The sequence below is a fragment of the Hydractinia symbiolongicarpus genome, chromosome 10 (genome assembly GCF_029227915.1).
Source record: "Hydractinia symbiolongicarpus strain clone_291-10 chromosome 10, HSymV2.1, whole genome shotgun sequence".
Taxonomy (NCBI): domain Eukaryota; kingdom Metazoa; phylum Cnidaria; class Hydrozoa; order Anthoathecata; family Hydractiniidae; genus Hydractinia; species Hydractinia symbiolongicarpus.
Genome location: NC_079884.1, coordinates 25,585,874 through 25,607,447, shown reverse-complemented (window position 1 = coordinate 25,607,447; position 21,574 = coordinate 25,585,874). Strand labels below are relative to the sequence as shown.

The 21,574-nt window shown below is 35.1% G+C and overlaps 2 protein-coding genes across 4 annotated transcripts; both read left to right on the top strand.

Annotated features, from left to right (window-relative positions):
* The first annotated feature begins 2,669 nt into the window (after window positions 1-2,669).
* Window positions 2,670-4,531, top strand: LOC130612626 (chromosome partition protein Smc-like). Its single transcript, XM_057433967.1, has 4 exons — window positions 2,670-3,213; window positions 3,325-3,387; window positions 3,937-4,111; window positions 4,222-4,531. Exons 1-4 carry the CDS (start codon window positions 2,674-2,676, stop codon window positions 4,518-4,520), a joined length of 1,077 nt encoding a protein of 358 aa, XP_057289950.1. The 5' UTR covers window positions 2,670-2,673; the 3' UTR covers window positions 4,521-4,531.
* Window positions 4,532-5,534: 1,003 nt separating this feature from the next.
* On the top strand, window positions 5,535-21,361 carry LOC130612581 (mucin-3A-like). Of its 3 annotated transcripts, XM_057433915.1 has the most exons (19): window positions 5,535-5,640; window positions 6,849-7,013; window positions 10,772-13,165; window positions 13,721-13,959; window positions 14,122-14,268; window positions 14,820-15,005; window positions 15,500-15,646; window positions 15,797-16,000; window positions 16,081-16,227; window positions 16,335-16,535; window positions 16,991-17,160; window positions 17,500-17,616; window positions 17,732-17,942; window positions 18,052-18,240; window positions 18,408-18,598; window positions 18,677-18,818; window positions 18,912-19,291; window positions 19,374-19,566; window positions 19,761-21,361. In XM_057433915.1, the coding sequence occupies exons 1-19, from the start codon at window positions 5,628-5,630 to the stop codon at window positions 19,986-19,988; spliced, it is 5,664 nt and encodes a 1,887-aa protein (XP_057289898.1). In that variant the 5' UTR covers window positions 5,535-5,627; the 3' UTR covers window positions 19,989-21,361. The 3 variants fall into 3 exon arrangements, with proteins under 3 accessions (XP_057289898.1, XP_057289896.1, XP_057289897.1); XM_057433913.1 differs by having other exon boundaries at window positions 10,772-13,959; XM_057433914.1 differs by lacking the exons at window positions 5,535-5,640; window positions 6,849-7,013 and adding an exon at window positions 8,819-9,044 and having other exon boundaries at window positions 10,772-13,959.
* The last annotated feature ends 213 nt before the right edge of the window (window positions 21,362-21,574 follow it).

The following is a 21,574-nucleotide window of genomic DNA, read 5'->3' as shown; positions in this document are numbered from 1 at the left end:
AGTTGATAATATATTATAATATTAATATAATATAGGGTTGATTTTGTAAATGTAATTTTTCCCTAAAATTATAATGACTGCTGTAACTAATAAAAACCCTTCGTTGGCATTACAATATCACGTGACCTTTACCAACTTAGAAAGTACCAACCATTAGCTACTGTTTTTAAATCCATGGTCCCTAGCTTTAAGCCACTATATAGCTGCCCCCTTTTTTCTACTGTGCGAAAATCTGTGTTGACTTGTTCGAAAATACAGTGAAACAAAATATTTTTAAGGGAAGTGGCGCGGGTGAATGGTTTTGCGGGCAATCTCGTCCCCAGAGCTTTTTTCTTCTTTATAATATGCGTACTGGTGCACTACCTACGTATCAGGAAGCGGAAAAGGAGCCCTAGAGACGAGATTGATTTTGCGGGCCGACATGGGCTACCCAGATGAGAGAATCTTTTGTAAAATTGACTGTTTAGATGTAATTTAAATTATCTGTAGTGGGGGTGGGGGGAGGTGTCCGTTCTGATTCTTCTCTCCACTTGGTTGCTACAGATTTGAAATATTTACAGATAATATGGCTTCAATACTTTAGCAGAGTTGTGAAACAGGTTCGATGGTTGAACAAACTATGTAAAAGTTGTACATTCTGCCGTTCTGTGGGATACTGATTAGGGAACATTTTCTAAAACTTTTAACCTACATGTTCTTCCATCTACTTCTCTGTTTCATTGTTTCATTAAGTCTAAAGCTTTTTGCTTTTGAAACTTCCACTTAGATGATTCGTTATGATTACTATTTGTCAGTTTGAGGCAATATCCGTTACCTTTCAGCCTGAATACTGGACTATAAATGATATACAGCACTCAGCGATGTAAACAAGAGGCGTTTGATTGGGGGCGTCTGATAATAGGGGGCGTTTACTTAAAACATTCCGGTACCTTTATCAGGCACAACTTTTGTTGATCTAACTATTTTATAGGCCGAAATTTACAGGGCCCACAAGAGTTTGGTGATATTTTTACATCTGTCGAGTCATTTGTGATCAGCTATGACAACAAGTTGACAGATTCTAAATAATAACAAAAAATAGAAAATAATTAATAGCGTTTTGTTACTTAATTTTTTGTAAACCGTGAGTTGACTAAGCAAGGACCGAACTAGAACCAGCTTGTCATCTCTATTATAATAGCCGTATACGTCTGTCTGTCTGTCTGCCACGCAAAATGGTAGCTTAGCTGTGCAAGTAGCGAGAAACACGCAATGTGGTATAAAAAGGACGGGCGAACCCGTGGATTTTTCCACGGGTCAACGACTATATATTAAATTTCACTAATGCTGCACCACGGTAAACTCTTTACTTCCTAACTTTGAGTAACTACTACTTGCAAGCCATGTCTCAACCGTGTTCATCTTTCGTCTAGATACCAACAATTTGTTTGAAAAAAAACGCCCTATAGCCTAAAATAAAACGTATCTCTTTCGTAATTTTCACGGTTTGACTTTTGGAACAGAACTGTATCACCAATAGGTCACTTTTTGCTTTATTCAAAGATCTATCGATTCAGTGGCATGGGAATAGGGTATCTTAGGCAGTTGTCACCCTCTTCTCCAGCGCTTTTTGGTTTTTAATATTAGAGAATCTCCCATATCAAAAAAGCAAAAAACACTAAGGACGAGGGTGAAGCGGTTGTTTTATTGAGCCGCTGCTGTATTTTCACGTTTCCGTAGTTTAAACGTGGGTCATTTAAACAGACCAGGACGCCCTTCACAGGACCGTTATAGACAACAGTACCAATAGGAACTGGAGAGGTAATGCTCAGTAAATAATCAAAATAAATTAAAAAAATAAATACCTGATCACGTGTCAAAAAAGAAATTTTTAAATTTTTTTTTTAAAAATTATGTTTGTATTTGCTGCAACGCGACTACAAAATGACAGTAGTCTCTCTACTTAACGGAAGCTTCAAAAGGAAGACACCCCTGGTTAACAGGCACTCTGAAGGCGTACACCTCTGATTAGCAAGCACTCCAAAAGGAGGACATCTCTGATTAACGGACACTTTAAAAGGCGGCGTCTCTGAAAAAATATATCTGTGGCACTTCAGCTTACTGGTTATAACTGTCGCACTTTGTGCGGGAGATGTGGTTTGATTCCTCTAGTCGGCGATTCAATATGAGTGAATGTTACCATAGCCGGGTTAACAACCCATTTGAGCGAAATTAGGGAAATTGTGTTTGCCGTTGGATTGTTGCAGGGAGTTGTTTGACAGAGCGCGGACACTAATTGGGTTTGCGTAGCTCGAAATAAGCATTAAATGGCTACGTTTGCAGAGTAGTTCTTACTGACTCTAATTCCCTCTTTTCTTCCACGAAATCAAAGAGCGTTACATTTTGAAAAAAATTATTAACCTGGTGTTTGGATATAGGATATCTATGAGTTACCTTGGTTACGGTTTCACCATTTTAAAAAACACCAATGCGATATGACATCTATGACAACACATCATTGCTCTGATTGGACATTTATCTTTACATAACTACGTCAAATTACAAAGTCAGTATAAAATCTGACGTCAAAATAATTCATCTTCTTTCGTCTACTTAAGCCGTAAAGAGTGTGTGAAAAATTAAGAGAATTGAAAAGTCTCTTGCAAATTTCATTCGAAGTTAATAATTTTAAATATGGATGAATATTGGGAAGAAGATGACGTAATATCGAAATTACTTGATCAGTGCGTTGATCAACTTTCTGCTGTGCCGGAGAAATCTCTGCTTGATGAATTTGTGGAGGTTGGTGCTAAAGTTGATACAATGAACAAGAAGTCAACATTTCAAAACAGGAAGAAGTTTGGAAATTACAAGTTAAAAGGTATGATGGACGAGTTTTATAAGTTAAGTAAAGTGATGGATGAACAAATTGGAATTTCGCAGCAAAAGGTAAAGATAGCAAGCGAAGAAAAAGATGCTGTTTATGAGAATGCTGTGGAAGATGGAAAAGTCGCCATGTTGGAAGAATTATTAGGAAGTGAACAAACAAAGTCGAAGAAGAACGAGGAAGAATATGAGAATAAGTTAAAAGCTAAAGAAGAAGAGTATTTAAAGAAAGTGAAATCTTTGAAAGAAGCTCTTGAAAGACAGAAGAATACAAATAAAGAATTACAATATGAATTTAATAAAATATTAGAAGAAAAAGAACAAGAAATTGAAGATCTAACAGTAGAGGTATGGAATTTTTCGTCTTTTCTCAGGAAAAAATTTTTTTTAAAATAATCACCTCGTCTGCTCTATGTACTCAGTTCCATTTCTAATAATGTTTATATTTCTTCCATGTAGAATACAAATTTAAGAAATGAACTGGCATCAAAAGAAAATGATGTATATGAACTAGCCTTAGAGGTATGTAAAATTACATGGAGACGAGAGATAGATGTGCATATTTTACATGGCTAGCCTCACAAATATCGAGGGATATACCCTGTCTATTATTTCCAGGAGGGGCCATGGCGTAGATGGAGAGTCCTAGAGTATTTAATGCTCATTTTGAGCTACGCAGACCCAATTAGAGCCCGCGCTCTACTAGACAACTCCCGGCAACATCCAACGGTCCACACAGTGTGCCATCTTCCCAATTTCCCTCACATGGCTTGGGTTAACCCGGGGCTATGGTAACATTCACTCGCCCATGTTGAATCGCCGTCAAGAGGAATCGAACCCCGGTCTCCCGCACAGAGTACGAGAGCTATAACCACTAATCTACGGCGCCACGAATACTTTCACTTGAGATTATTCACTGAAATTACAAGATCGGTCCAACCTTATTTCCAGGATCCAGTCAATCTTGATTCCAGCGTCCAGGAAACGATGGAGAGCTTTGAGATCAGGGCTGATTATCACTCTAAATAAAAAATAATGCAAATCTTTTAACTATGAATTCTTTTTGTTTAGAATGAAGAGTTGGAAGATAAAGTTGCGATTAGCAAAGAATACATAGCTACTTTAAAACTACAACTAAGCAATTTTGAAAAACAACAGCAACAAGATAAATGGAAGTTAGAACAAGCCGATGATTTGTTAGAAATGGTGGAGAAAGAAAATGATGAAATGGAACGTAAATACAAAGGTAGGCTTGTTACACAATTACACAGTTAGCCTAAAAACTACAAAACTCTAGCACATAATTAATGACCTTCCCACAAGAGTTATAAGTTCTATTATGTTTAAATTTTTCAGTTGCATTTACCAACCTTGTTCAACAGTTAAAAGTAGAGAAGATTAGAAATATGAAACTGCAGTGTGATAACCAGCTTGGTACAGCTGGTACGAATCGTTCTAAATCGATGCCGTCACACACAACCGCAAACACTCTTGGTATGTTGTGTAAACGACCCGACATTGAAAGCAAAGTAGACATTACGCAAATAAGATCTGTTGGTAAAGAAAGTTGGAAGGAAATAACTGAAAATGTTAAAGTTCCAGTAGTTTTAAAATCTCTTGGATGGACACAAGCTTTCATTCATAGAAAAGATTAACAATACAAACATATACGTTGAATTTCTTTAAGGATCATGCTTCTTTATGCAGGTCAGAATCCTTAGATAGCCCAGTTCTTTTCCATTTCTTTAGGGGTCTTATAATTCTGGTACGTTTGTCATAGGGTCGTAAAAAATAAATGCAACTAAAAGCGAAAGGGGTGGGGGTGAGGGTGCGACGTACGTACGTATCACTTTTGGCAGCAAGAACTTTTAATAATCTAGTACCATGTAAACAAGAGCAAACCAGCGTTCGAAAGATGGCCAAAAGTTCGATACGTACGTACTGAAGAATGTATTCTTATCGAATATAGTATTGTACATGGTCAACAATCTATTTTTTTGCATCTAATTACGCTATGGGGGGAGGGGGATGACAATATTTTAATTTCTAACAATCTTTTTCTCAAGACTTATAGGACGTGCTTTACACTCATTTCCACAGTAAGATATTACTGCAGTTAGTACTTATACCCCGGCAGGTGTAACCCTAACCCTACCTCTCACCCTAAACCTCACCCTTGGAAAAGAAGAAATAACTCTAATTGTCCCTAGGGTCCCCAGCGCCGTTAAGACAAAATACCATGGGAATAAAGTTGAATTGTGGGAAGACATTACTATAGAAGCTGTTGCAAAATTATATGAGAAATAAACTAATGGAATTTTTATTATTGTAACACAATAGCGCGATTTAGAATTTAGGTTGAAGAGTTTTCAGTAAACTAAACCCTTCATTCCTAGACAAAATTTTCAACAGGGTTTTATACGCTTTATGAAATGGAGAAATTTATAAACACTTTATTTACCTTTTTCTCCAAAACGTAGTGAGAAGAGGTTTCCTGGTTACACCAAGACCTGCCTCATTCTTTATAGTTAGCCTCCGAATGTATATCGTTAGCAGGGTCTGCAATGTTTAGTCATGAATTTACACGGGTAAATAAAGAAGACTTAAAACATACAAACAAATAACACAAACATAAAAAATAATCACTTTTTTGTTTGATTGGTTGCCAAGGAGAAGATAACATATTCTCAAACATAATATTTTACATAAATACTATTTTCTAATAAAGGTTAAAAGAATGAGAATTTGTAGAGCGAAATGTGATGGTATTCCCAGGTAAGTGTTCATTGTTGACTATACACTTATTTCTTATGTGGAGTTAGAATTGTATACTTAACCCTGGTAATAGAGCGCTTTATTCAATTTTCAGGGATTTTAAAGAGGTGCTTTTTGGTGATTTATATTTTAAGTACGGTAGACTCTCAATATAACGAACCCCCGATATAACGAACACCTCGATTTAACGAGCCAAAGTTCGTCGCTTTGGATTCTACTTTAAGAAACTCTTAAATTCCTTCTATATAACGAACCCTCGATATAATAAAGAACTTTTTTCGTTAACCAGTAAATCAAATTTTCTGTCCCCTGAACCAATAAAACTTTTATATAACGAACTTAAAGTACGACAAACAAAACAAAACACACGCAATGTTTTCAATATTTTTTTCAAATGTCGAACTAATTTATCATCTTCCGTTTTGACACAAACAGCATATTTGTCCACTGAATTTTGAGGTTCGCATTAGACTTTTTTCACCAAACTTTGCCGACCATATGTGTTTATAAGCATGATGTCCTTTTATATTTGTCTCAAGTGACATTTCGACTGTCACCATAAATGGCAATTTTTCCTGCAAAACAGTTTGGTAAATCAAATTTAGAGCTATTTTTGGAAAAAGTTGAAACGCGTGTCTATACAACGAACATCCAAATGATTTATATGATAGATTGCTTTTTGTAAACAAACACAAACATATTTTAACCGAATTTCATGTGATTCAACTTTGGTTAATCTACATATATTTGACGGTATTCTATAGTGAGATATAAATTAAAAGTGTTTTTTATCCAAGTTCTTCTAATGAACAGAAATTTAAGCGATTTTGAGAAATATTGGGGAAAAATTTCCATTTTTTCTGATCTATCGATATAACGAACTCTCGGTATAATAACGAACTTTTTTTCATTCCCCTTGGGGGTTCGTTATATCAAGAGTCTACTGTAATTCGCCTGTAAGATTTGGAAGGTTATATACCCTGTAAATTGTTTTCTGGGAGGGACCACAAAGGCGATTTTATAATGTCTAAACCTCCTATTTACCCTACAGAAATTTCTACCTAAAAAAAAGGGGTACCGTTCTTTTTACAGAATACTTAAAAGGAGCTTAGGTATATATATTTTTTTCGCTTATTCAATTATATCCACCTTCAACAAAATTTCACTGTTGATATTTATTTTACAAATTAGTCTTTTCTCGATTTTAGTTTCTCAATTCTCCCTTCTGTTGGGTGTTTTCACCGCACTATCACTTGTCGCATCTCAATCGTGCATCACGCGAGTGATTCTTCACACCAAAGAAGTTTGTTTTCATGAGATATGCGTCAACATGACATATACCCGTCTCGGTGTTCATTGCCCATCTCAGAAAGGTACGTAAGTATTCAAAATTTAGATTTTCCAATAAAAAAGGCCTTGATTCTCCGTGTATGCTTATTTTAGCAAAAACACGTATACGCATGTGTGCAAAAAACTACATATATACGTACTTATATACGTGCATATATACGTGCATATATACGTACATAAATTTCGTACATATATCTCTATAATAATAGCCGTCGTCTGTCTGTCTCTGCGCGGACCCCCCGCTGAGTTAGAAAATCATGTTACGGAAACACGATGATCAAATGCGATATATTTTTATCCGCTTTGTTGCGACGGGTAAATATAAAGGACGGGCGAACCCGTGGATTTTTCCACGGGCAACGACTAGTCTATATTATAATGCCCGTATACGTCTGTCTGTCTGTCTGTCACGCAAAATGGTAGCTTAGCTGCGCAATAGCGAAAAGCACGCAATGCGGTATAAAAAGGACGGGCGAGCCCGTAAATTTTACACGGGCTAATCGACTAGTACGGATTAATTGCTACAAGGGAAGAGTGCATTAATTTTACTTGTTTTTTCTCCATCTTGATTTTCCCACTTATGCTTAATTTTCCCTACCAGATATAAATTTCCTGCTAATATATTGAAAAAATAAAAATAAGATAACAGTTTACCTTTTTCTTAAACTATTATATAAACTGAATCAACTTATTTGACAGGTTAATTTTATTAAGGTTGTCAGATATACCAAAATGTGTAATAAATTAAGTAACAATATTGACTAGTTCGTCTCTGTGTCAACGCCGGCTATTATTAAGCAACACGCGGATTGCGGTTTACCGTCGTACACGCGTTATTTATTCGCTAATTTTATTTTAAAAATAAGCCGATCAAAACTTTTTTTCATTCGTAACGTTACACTAGTTTTCTTATAAACCTATCCTAATGTCACCAAGAAGGCCTGCGTAATAAAAGCCAGTGTTATTTGTATAAATGGGATATTCATGTGTTTATTTTAATTTATGTGTTTGTTTGAAAAATTAGTGTTTATTGTTGCTAATCACACGCTATTATTTCGTTTATAAACAATCGAATTAGTGAAAAGAAACAACCATAAGTAATAGTTATTTTAAGAGAGAATTACATCCTAGAATGTTCTTGTTTAAAATACGAGCTCAGGTTGTTGTTAGCTATGAAAGCAATGATTCGAGCCTGAATTTATTCTTATTTTGTTCTTATATTCTCAAGCAGAATCTGAGGCTCGTGTACTTATAATTTTTTTCTTATATAAAAAGCGCGTTGTGCAATCTCTGAAATTGCCGTCCTAATCTCAGAAAAGATACCCTGGGGACATTTATATAAGTTGTAAAACGTGCAATACAGGTGATAGGAACAAGGCGTGCAAAAAGTCAAATTCAAAAAGAAATTTGTCTAATAAATTATAACTTACTGTCAAAAAGTTTTATGAAAAAGGAAAACTGTAGCATCTTATGCAATAACTAATTAATGTTACTTGGAGGAAATACTTAATTGCTTAAATGACGAATCATGTTTTTTTCAAACAAATTGTTTTAATAAATAAATACTTTTATGCTTCATTATTTTTTCTATTTGTATCATTGTCTTCTTCTGTCCCAACGGGCAACTGACTTCCAATCCCTCTCTTGGATACAAGGTTGTTGATGCGTTGCTATGTTTTCGGTAAAGTCATCCCCGTCGAAGCACATTGAATTACCGCGACAAATGGTTACACACAATAAAATTTAACTGTATACAAAGTTATATATTTTTATTACAGTAAGTTCAAACATGAATTAATTCAACAGGGCAGCTGTTTAAAAATTCCATAATAAGATTCATTTGAAGCGCAATCACGAATCAAAACAACAAAATAAATGGAACCTCGCTACATTCGCATTTTGAAATAGGCAAAGTGTAGCACATCATGTAAAGTCGATTAAAAATATGGACTATTTTACAACGAATACATTTTGTCTTAGTTATCTTTTATATACAATTTTGGTTTTAAACGCACCAACATTATGTCAAAATACAACGAAGAAAAGCGCAACAGGTTTTTTTATTTCTTTAGTTTTATTTTATCTATTAAAAGAAGCATATAGCTAGAAGCAAACAGGGGTATATTCTATAAACTAGCCAAATTTCTATTCTGTAGCGAGAGCTATGACATGTTTTTTATTCATGAAGGCACATATCCCATTCTTTTACATATGTTGGGGAGTAGGGGGACTGCTGATGGCGTCGTAATTTCTTTGGAGAATAAACAATTCATATTTCCCTCACTCAAAGCTTTATTACATTCACTGTGTTTACTTCCTTTTTTTAGTACAGAAGATGAGCCAGCAACTTGAATGAAAAAGTGTATTTTTGTCCTTAGTAAAGCCTTGTGGACACAAGCAGTATTCTTCATGTGATGTGCCTGAAAAATGCATCATGTTTTTTTAGCACGCCATGCAACAAAATTATGCCGAAAATGTTGCAGAAACACTGTAAGAAAATAAACTGAGTTTTATTTTGTTGCACGTTTCTGCAACATATTTTTGTTGTTTAAAAAAATTATTTTGTAAACTTTCTAAGGTGTAGTCACTTGCTGCAACATATTATTTGCAGCATTTTATTGATCAACCAATCAAGATGTTTGAAAACAGTTGCCTATATGTGACTCACATATTTGAAGAAAAGCTTAAAATTGCTAGATAGGCAAAGGTTTTAATTTTCACAAACAAAAATCAGTAGTAAAAGTGAAATTATCTGAGTTATTTAATGTCAAGTATGCAGGAAAGGTTTTAGAAAAAAATTTCTATTTGCTTCAAATTCTATGCAAGAGAGCTGTAATGGCAATATTGTTATAACTTAAAATGTCTTCATCATCATCATCATTCTTGGCTTAACGTCTGTTTTCCATGTTAGCGTGGATTGGACAGGATATATTAATAACTTCCTTTCAGTCTGATCTGGAATGTGTTGGATCTAAACTCAAATTCCTTTCCGTCAAGTCAGTCGTTATACCCTCCCGCCAAGTCTTTCACAGTTTACCTCTGGGCAAAATTAAATTGATTTGTATCAATGCAGATAAAATCTTAATGCCTAATTATTATGAACTCTTGAAAATTCATCAAGTCTCTCCAAACTGGTCTCTGTTTTGTACCTATAATCAAACTTAAGTTTCTCATTTAGTTTAAAACTCTTTGTTTCTGTTTTCATCCTCATCTAGAAGTAAAAAAAGCTTTAAGTAATATGCCCTACAGCCAAACACTTGCTTAATTAATGTATAGAATGTTACAGCATATTTTGCACTTAAAATTAAACAAGAGATGTTTTATGCGAATATAATGCACCTAAAAAAATTTCTAGTGTTTCCAAGGCTTAACTGAACATAAAATTAAAAATGAAGTTATATAAAAAACACACATAGTTTATATATATTTGTTTACATTTCTTTTAAGAAATATTGTATTAAAACTTTTCCATGATTTTGTAGTGTCTTCACATAATTTAACTATCATTAAACTATGTGTAAACAAATAATTATAGTTTAGTGATAACAATATGAAAAAAATTTTTTTAAGGGATCTTAAGGTAACAAAGCTTGTTAAATTAGACTTGTTAACCATTTTCTTCAGCTCATTAAGTCTTCACTTTACCTGAGGCATAAAAAACCCTTATGCTCTATGTAATGATCTTCCTATAAACTATTTTTGAAAAAAATTACTTAAAAGTCAGAGACTTTTTTATAATATTGATACCAAATTGTTCTGTAATATTTTTTTTATTTTTTAGTACCTGGTGTATCTGCAACTTTACCAAGCTACAAAACAAGCAAAATTTCGAGCTTGATCTCTTCAAGCTTTGCAGTGAGAAATTCATCTTTAATCTCAAGCACAAGCAACTTAGTAACACTGACAACAGGAGGCATTGCATCTAATATACCCCTAATGAACTCTTCTGTTGTAAGCATAGAAATTGGTTTACAGTCAAGCGTTTCATTAAGTTTACCCACTGAAATGATTAGTTCAACTTCAATTAGAACTGGCACATCAATTGGAAATGGTACATCAGTTAGAACTGGTACACCAGTTAGAACTGGTACACCAGTTAGAACTGGTACACCAGTTAGAACTGGTACATTCATTAGGACCAGTACATCAATTGAAACTGGTACATCAATTGGAGCTGGTACATCAATTGGAGCTGGTACATCAATTAGAACTGGTAAACCAGTTGGAACTGGTACTTTCATTAGAACCAGTACATCAATTGAAACTGGTACATCAATTGGAACTGGTACATCAGTTGGAACTGGTACATCAATAAGAACTGGTACACAAGTTGGAACTGGTAAATCAATTAGAACCAGTACATCAGTTAAAACCAGTACGTTAGTTGGAACTGTTACATCAATTGGAACTGTTGCATCAATTGATAGCAGCAGTAGAGGATATAGTGTGAAACCATATATATCAACTTTGAATAAACACTCAATTACGGTACTGTCCACACTGACCACACCACTGCATTCAATAAGAAGTTCAATGGGGAATATTTCTAAAATGTCAACAACCGATGTTTTTAGTAGCAATCACTTTACAGCGACATCTTCTAATGTAACACCTTCAATAGTTAACACAAGAATTTCAATATCTAATACTAGCAAATCAAGACTTCAAGAAGGAAGTACCATTACGAAAAATGTTTCTTCAATATCATTAAATACTGTTCTACCAACAAATCTGGATACAAGTGTACCAATAATATCTAGTACTTTACTGTCAACAAGTCCGTCTTATACCATTGTCATTGTTTCAACATACGTACCTTGTTTTGTTACCTATACATGGAATTCTAGTGTATTAAACACTAGTTCTTCTTCTGTAGTACCTACACCCACTATCAGTCGTAATCATTTTTCAATGTATTCAACAACTAGAAAGAGCATCAAATCATTAACTTCTATGGGTATTAATTTTACAACAACCATGCCATTAGATCGATCTAAAGCAACCAGTTTTAAAAAATCATCTGAATCATCTGCTTTGCTTTCTGTACTGCCTTCTAGAACAATGGCTGACTCTTCTTTGGGTCAATCCAAAACTACTTTTTTAACCTCATCAGCATATCACAGCAGTTTATTGGCTATAAAGCCTAGTACTGTGGAAGATAGCTTTATAATATCGTCGTCCTTATCAAGAAAATCGTCAGATAATCAAACAGTGCAAAGAAGGTCAACCATTGCACAATCATCTAGTCATGAACTTGAAACTAGTGTGTTATCCTTTGGAACCGAAAGAAGGAGAAGAGCAATTGATTCAAACAACAATTCATTATCAAATGATAGTGTTTTATTAAATGCTACACAGAGTACCAATTTGTCAGATGTTTTGTCAACTAGTGTGAAACCATCATTTACAACCTTTACAATGAGCACAACTATGCAGACAAAGCTTTTATCAACATATAAGTCCCTTGTAACCTTATCCAACCACAACTCAACATTATCCAACCACCCTTCAACATCCAAAGCCCAAAGTACAGTCACAAATTTTAGTTTAACTTCAATGTCAACCAGAAAGTTTTCCACAAACTCTAATTCCACTTTATATTCAAACACAAGTGGAGCAACCTCAATATTTCCCCAATCACAAAATTCATCTGTACTTTCAACAACTTCAAATATCTTCTTTACGACAGCAGTGGAAAATTCATCAAACTTGTCGGAGTTTATTGCTGTAACAGAGACATATCTTGGGTCAAGTTTTATTTCAACACTTGTGAACACAAGGGTCGTCATTACAAGTACACCAAATACCGGTTTATCAAACATCCTGTCTACTGCTGCAGTCAAATCAAGCTTTTCGAAGGTTACCACCGTAATAAAAACAAATATTGAATCAGGTATTATCTCAATGCCTGTAACCACAAGGTCCTTTATTACAACTACATCAAATACAGTTTTGTTGAAAAATACCTCAACATCAATACCAACGTCGCTGGTTAAAAATTTGTCATCAAAAATCATTGCAACATCGCTGGTTAAAAATTTGTCATCAACAATCAGCCCAACTTCGCTGTCCAATATTGCTGTTCACACATCTACCTTAAGCCTTTGTTTATCAATTTACTCAACATTGGTTCCTGTTTTTACAACAAAATTATTTCCTTCAAGTTCAATGTCAGGTATTGCTTCTAAAATAACGCATTTCACAAGCACCCATTCACCATCTGAACACACAGTTGCAATTGGAGTGGTGACAACTCAACATCTTTCAGCATATACACAAACGTACCCCTATTCATCATTATACACAAAAGGTAATGTCCCACACACAAATGTTCAGAGTCTGTTAACATCATTTACGCCATCTCATTCTGTTGTGTCTTCCATTTTAATGTTATCAAACAGTACATTTCATACAGAAACAACTAGCCTTAGACGAACAACAGAAACACAAACTTCAAGAAACAAAGAAACAACAATAACAAAGGTTCTTAATAGCCTATCGACAAGTTATGTGTATAAATCTTCCGAAATTGTTGTTTATTCCACAAGAACTTTATCAACTGGTGACAGACTGTCATCACTTACTGTACGTACTGTTAAATCCATGTTTACAATTTTCAGTAGCCAGTTGACTACCAAATTGACAACATACGAGTCATTGAGTACACCATCCATTCAACCAACAAGATCTTCATCACAAAGTAGAGAGATTCATACTTTCTCCTTTTCAGTGGCACCTTCTAAATCAATGACAGTAGCTTCTACAACTCCGGTAACGACTGCTGAGCCAGAAACAACAGCAAAACCTGTTAATAACAACTTGAAGATTGTCATAAATGTGCATCCATCTGTTGATGTCACTACAAGAGCATTTCAAAGTGGTCTTGAAAAGAAATTAGTTGATACCTATGTTAGTTTGAAATCATTTCGAAAACGAAGAGCTGTATCAAATGGTGATGCAACTGTAAATGTAGGTTAATATATTTTTAAATTCAGTTGATGTTGTTTGTTATTATCACCTAGGATACATTAGCAATTTTTCACCATGAAATTAGCAATTTTTGTAACCTATATGTAATTTTCAATTTATGGTTTGTTACATCAAATCTAATGTTAAAAATAATATTTCTAGATAATTAATGTGGCGAGAAATGGAGGTACCAATGTTGATGTTGAGTTCAGCGTACAAGAGAATGGTATTGTTATACCTGCAGGAGATGCAGCCAAAGTATTTAACTACCTGAGTGAGAGTGGACTTCAAAAAAGATTGGGATACAATGTATGTACTGAATTTTGTTGCTTACTTAGGGGTGGTTCGCAAATCGAAAAGTGTGCACTAAACGTCAATCTGATGTTAGGGAGGAAGGGCATATATCTTCTGACATTTATTAGTAAAAACTCATTTGGCCTCTGAATGCCTTTGTGCGTCTTAGAGTAATTTTAAATGATTGATGATACCCAAATACTACATATTTAAATCGATATATAGGAGGTGAAAAAAAAGCTGGACGTAAAATCTAAATATAAATAAATTATATGCCACTCGTTTGTATAATTGTGTCAATCTAATTTTTATTGGAACTAACAAATTAATAAAACAAAAACACTTTAAAAAATTAAACTGCAGTGTCCACTTGATCTGATAATTTTGGCAATGATAACAAAATAGTCAGTAAAAAGGTTGCAGTCATCTGTTACTGATTTCTGGTTGTTTTGCACTTTAGTATTGTGAATGTTTTATCAATAAACCTTTCCTATGTTTACAATACTTTCTGTTGTTAAGGATTAGAAATAAGATAAATCTGTTAACTATATACTTTTTTCGAATAGGTGATTGGCCCTGTAACATCAGTGGCACCTTCCAAACCTTACACATTGCAAGACGTTCTAGGTATGGTTGTCGAAGAGAATGCAAATACAAATATGACAAATTCATCTGTTCAAGCAGAATTTCGACGTCAACTTGCAGAGTTTTATAAGAGAGGTCGAAATATTGCTGCACAAGTTGAAGTGACGGTAAGTCACAACTCTTAGTATCCGCAAAAAATTAGAAATATTGATAGTGTAAGCAGTTTTGTATATTCACCAAAATAATCATATTTTTTCAACATTTTCTCAACATTTTTATTAAAATGTTGTAAAATAAATTGTTCTTTCTCCAATATACAGTAAGCAAACGAGAAATACAGAATTGATATTTTTAGCATTATCCACTTTTTTATCAGAACGATTTTAAAGAATTGAGGATGAAACAATTTTTTTAAAGAATCGAGCTTTTTAAAAGCTATTCAGAGGTATTTCTTTTAACCCACACCGCACCCAGCGAAAGAACACTAACTTTTGAAAACTTAAAAACGTGTTCTTATGCTGTTCTTGATTTTCGGCCTAACTGTTCTAAGAAATCAGGCTCTAATAAGAAATGTATATATTGGAAAAAACAAAACATTGATAGGTCACTAATTTATCTTAACTGGAAACATTTAATTCCCTTTTAATTTTTCTTTTTTTAGATTATTTTTTCAAAGCGTGAACTGGGTGGCATTTATTACCTTGAAATGTATTTCACAGTCAATGGATCCGTACAGAATGCTACACATGTTGCTAGCTTCTTCAACAGCACATCATTGAATAGTGTAGACGCAGCTGTTAATGTGAAGGTAGCTATTTATGTAATTGTTAATTAGATCTCAAAAAAGTCCTTCTGTAAATTTTTAATTGTTAAGATATTTACAAAGCCCCTTCAGTGAGCTTTTTCTTGTCACAGTAGTTTTCTTGCGTTTTCACTGGAATATGGTTGGCCATTTTAGGCTGGTAGTCTCGCCTATGTTGTGAACACAAGATTCTTAACAATACGAGAAAACGTGGTGCGGATGACAATCAAGCCATTAGTGAAGCAAGATGTCACCACTTCTGCATATCAACAATTCATCGAGTTGAAAATATCAGAAATCTTCATGTTAGGTAAACACAAAAACCGGAGGCGCAGAGCGGTCAGCAGTGTCGTCACACAAGTATGTATCCAATCTCCTACTTGAGTAAATTGTGTAGTGAGGTCAGGAGGAGTATATGAACATGTTTGTTTTTATTGCAGGTCAGTCTCATAATGCCAGTAAATACTGATCAGGCAGAGGTAACGTTTGTTACTGCAGACCAAGGAGAAGTACAGAGTGGGCAGAAGACTGCTGATACGATGAACAGATTGTCCGCTGCAGAAATGCAAGCAGTTTTGGGGGCCGAGGTAGGCGTTTTACACGCTAGAAAGAAAGTAATAATAACTTCCAAGTGTGCTTAAAATATGTTGACTTCATTCGTTATTTATTTCGTATCTCAATTCTCTTCGTTTAGGTGGTGTCAAAGCCTGCACCGCTTGTTACTGTTATCCCCGTTTCAACATCTGAGCCGCCATATTGGATAATTGCAGCTGCAACAGCACCTGTCGTTTTAATCGCTTTACTATGTTGTTTGGTATGTTGGCGTTGGAAGAGAGGTGGTCCAAAGCCAACTCCAGAAGAGGTGGAGATGGTTGATAGAACTGCGAAACCTGAGGTATGGGCACTAATTTCAGAATGATAAAAATAGATTTTAATATTAACAGCATTTTTTAATAATCAAGTTGACCAACGGTTCTGAAATTCCTTCAAAAATTTTTTGTTTAAGAATTGTTCTTGAATTCAGAATTTTGGACAAGAGAGTTCTTAGGTTACTCAGTTTAAGAAAGTTTAAAAACAGCTTGTAAATGGAATTTGGATTGCTTGCAGTTGTGGTTCTTGCTAATGAAAAATGTGAAATTAAATGTGTTTGATTTGTTCTGGAAATTTTTCAAAAGTTCCGTTGGCCACCCTGTTGGCCACCCTGAGTGCATAAATTAGTTCTCTTCGAGTGCACACCTTTCTTTCTCTTTTACTGGTTAAAATAATTTTATTGTTCTAATACAAACGTTAACGTGTAAGTCACTAAAGTTAAAACTAAGTAACCTTTTCGCAACCCCTTACATTTTACAGGCCTCTCCAAGAGATGTGGTTGAAATAGAAGAAACAAAAATAATAAGCGAAAAGAAGGAAATGACAATCCCTCTGCACGCCACAAATAATAATATTCCAAGGCACAACGATGAGTTAAAAACTACAACGAGAAGGAAAGTTCGAGGAGGTTTTAATAAATCGTATGGCAGGTAAGTGACATGCTATTACATACGCAAACATGTACATAGCGATGACCACGCCCTAAATTGTTTTATTTACATTGTTGACTTTATGTTGACCCTTAATGACGTAATTGTTAGAAAGGCTTCTAACTAACTTGTATTAACGCTAAGAAAGGCTTGTTGTAAAAATGGACCAGTGTTTAGTTGGGTTCGTAGTAAGGCCGGCTAAATGTGTGGTCGCTTTTGTTTTGAGTCCCGTTCGAGCATACTAACATGAATTTTTCATAATTATTTTCATTAATGAAATCCTTTTTTTCTTGTTGAGCATGCGTAGAAGGTAAAAGTTTTTTTCTTCTTAAATACCAGACAAAATCGAGCTTATGAAGAGGAGAGCGAACAGGAAGATGATATCGAAGAAGAGGCAGAGGAAGTTGAAGAGAGTGAAGAAGAAACAGAAGATGAAGAAGAAGTGATAATAGTGAGGTACGGCTGACTGAGATTATTTTTAAACGTTGGTTTTCTTTAATTTATCGTTTAGTATGAAAAGGGACTTGTTTTTCCGTGTTTTAACTGTTCGGCAAACTCTCATATTTATTAGAAAGTCACCTGCACAACAAAAACATCGGCATCATCATCAAGACATTGAAGCCAAACGAAAATTAGAATATGAGAATAAAACAAGAAGAACTCCGCCACAAAAACCACCTAGAACACCCATTCCTGCATCTCGCCCGCATGAAAGACAACCTTTGGAACTTACAGGCTCTACGATGGAGGACGATGAGTTTATTAAACCAGTTCACGTACAGGTAAGTCCGATAATTTTTTATTATAATGCCTCGTAAGAGTTACTTTTCAGTGATAGCTACTAGGTTTACTAAAAAATTGCACTAACAATAACTTCCCTAAATATTCCAGAATCTAAGTTATTCAGCTGGCCATGTACCTACTTTCGGCAACATGACGGAGAGCAAAGGCTTGACATCCAACACTCCAGTACGATTTCGAACAAATATTGAAAACATGGAGGAGTTCACCAAGCCAACTGGTCCGTTACCATTGCTTGATTTTAAGCAGACATCGTTGATAGCCGCTGCTCCCGTTACAGTAAGTTAGACTGGATAACTACATTTCTTCCCAACTATTACTATAATCTTCTTTTTTTGCTCCGTTTCCCCGATATGTTAAACTGTATTCCTTGTATACAAGGTAATTGTAATAAAATATCTCAATTTTTTGTGCATCTACTATTAATATTATTTTTTTTGTTATAGCTTGATCCTGACTTACAACACAAGGCTGAAGTTGAAAGACTTCGAAACAAGCAGCGGCAACGTGATCACATGGTTTCCACTGCGTTCTCAACAAGTACGCGTAATTCCAAACCACCTGAAAATCGCTGGCAACGCGAGCAGGACGAGATCGATGCAGTGTTAGATCCTGCAAATGCTAAAACAATTCCCAAGTATGTTTTTTCAGTTAGTTGGTTTGTTGTCTTTGTTTATTTGGAAACTATTTTTAACTGTTTTTTTTTGTATGTTAGTGCGTCTACTCGTAAAGGAAGGATACGAAAACGTCTGAGGAGAAAAAACAAAATATATATGGCACCTACAGAAGGAGCGCAGAAGAAAGAGGATGTCCTATTGAAAAGCTTTCAACAATTTTCGTCACCACAGAAAGAATCGGTATGGTCATTCATTCATTTATTCATTCTTTCAATTTTTTATTCATTCGTTCATTCATATATGGATCAATTGTTTGATTTATTTGTATTTTAGGTACAATCACCGGAAGATGACGCAGAATCCGATGCTGAATCTGAATTAAGCATGCGCGAAACGAGTCGTCGCATACATGCGTTGTTAGATGATACCTTCACTACGTTGAAGAAGTACCAAAAACACCTACCGAAAGAGGAATCGTCGGGAAAACCAAAGCTGGAAAGCGATACTAGCTTTCGAAGTTCTACTCCTCGACGATATGCTGGAATGCCACCAGCTCTTCCTGAGCCTCCTCCGGCTCATGGTAGAGCTACTGCTGCGCCATCAGGGTTTGGCAAAAGAAGGGAGGTGGCATCAAATCCTTATGCGAATCCGTACAACCAATACCCTGTGTTGGCCGAACCCATGGTAACTTGGGATCCACTTGAAAGACAAAGGTTGGTTAGGTTTGATTTATATTTTGTGTATTTTCTAACAACCCTTTGTCCAATCAACTAAATCGTCTTTTTTATTATTTAGATATATTAACCAAAGATTTGGGTATCCTGTGTATGGACCTACAGCAAACACTTTAACAATGCCATACGGAATGCCCGGACAAAATGTGTACATGACGCCTCTTCAACAACGCCCTGATGGTATGGGTGGAACGGTGTGGAGTCCCTACGCCAATGAAAATATCACAGCCAATCCAGCATTTAATCATACCGCAGTAAGTATTTGTTTCTATGTTAAGAATTTTGATGGTACTGACTTGATTTTTAAAAGAAAATTTTGATATAAATAAGAGAATTAATGCAGGATAGAATACCTGCGGTTCTAATAGTGACGAAATCTAAAAAATATATTTATGAAAAAGTATATTCCAGGTGGTATAAGCTATATGAAAATTTTTTTTTTTTCTAGATGGGTTTACCTGGTCAAAATTCTTTACCTCGAAACTTGAGAGACGACGATTTTAAGCTAGCTCACACCACCACACTCGACATGGATGATTTTGGCGAGTCGAAAAAAAGCAACTCGCAACCATTAATAAGAGCTATCAAAGAGGAACTTCTGAAGTTATCACAAAACGCACAAGGTAAAACTAAAATACAGGAACTGCAACAAGCCAGCGTAGCTCCGAACAGCTAGCGTAAGATGTGATGTTTTTTATGCGAATAAAAATCCTCTGTGGTGGAGTACTTGCATGCCACGAAGAGTCGCGTGACAACCAGTCCATTTATCAGTTCTGCGTTTGTTTTTTTTACCAGTGAATTTATTTTTTAATTGGTGCTTTTAACACTTTACGGTAAGTGTGTAAATATATATAAATATAATATATATAAATAAATATAATTTATTAATTTGCTACGAAAAATTATTTTAATATTTATGGTTTTAGTTTTATCTACAGAAGCAATTGTCAAACAGAAAAAGCAAGGGTTGAGCTTTTTCAGACCCAGGTGAAATTTTTCAAGTTTTCTAGCCATAGTGTGTCAACAATATAAGACTATAATGAATACAGTTCATCCTGTACATGCGGATAGATTCTAATGCTCGATTGGCAGTGTATAACTAAATACCTTAAGGGAACTTATTTTGGCGGGAACTAATTTTGGCGGATTTGGCGGATTGGGGCAAAATCCGCCAAAATTAGTTCCCGCCAAAATTAAAAAATCCGCTGACCCGCCAAAATAAGTTCCCGCCAAAATTAAAAAAAATCGCCACCCGCCAAAATAAGTTCCCGCCAAAATTAAAAATTTCGTTGATCCGCCAAAATAAGTTCCCCTTAAAAAATCGACAAAAATCAACTTTTTTTCAATTTTTTATATCTTTTAGAAATATACCTTTGCGCTAGAAATATTATGTCATAATAAACCTCTAATACAAGATAATTTTTAATCAATATTTATGATTTCTAAGTCCTTGCTTGACGATGGTGACGACTTTTTAGGTTTGTTGTTAACTTTTTGCCTTTTTGGGGCTGGTGCAGCTGAGGTGTTTCCAAAAAAGTTTCGAATATCTTTTTGCTTTTTCGTCTCTTTGCTTTGGCTTTTGGCTGTATTTTTTTTACGCTTTGGTCTCTCTTCGGTTGGAACCACGACATCTAAAATAACTGCAATATGTAAGAACGAACCAAGAATCAATTCCTCTTTCGGCTCTGTATACAAGGCTTCTACAAGTTGTTGGTATCTTGCAAGAACCAAAAGATTGTTTACTGTCCCTGGTAAAGTAACAGTTATTTTACAGGGGATCTCCAAGCCTCCTTGAACGAGAGGTGATCTTCGATAGTGTACACTTGTCAACGTGGATTTCATAGACGCTCCTCTGTCCAGAAGAAATTTTGTAACCCTTGAGATTTCTTTGGGTAAATGGCCAACTGGTTTGTCATTTCCGAATTCACAAACTTTGATTGCAAATCTATCGAAAACATTGTTGTTCTCATGAAAGCAGTCCAGTGATTGATTTTCCTCAGGTTTCCAATAAGTTTTATAATAATGGAATCCTCTGACAGCAGCTGTAAACTCGAACGTCTTGTTGTAAGCCATATGGACGTCTTTTCTTTTCTAGCTCTGATGAAAAACAAAAATGTCAATCGATCGATTTTTTAATTGCCTAGCATGAAAATAGAACGTTTTTGTTCTATTTGTCAGTGTAGACCGAACTTTCCCAATTAAATAGAATGTTTTTGTTCGATTGGTTAGTCTAAACGGGCCTTAGCGAAGAAAAAAAGAATG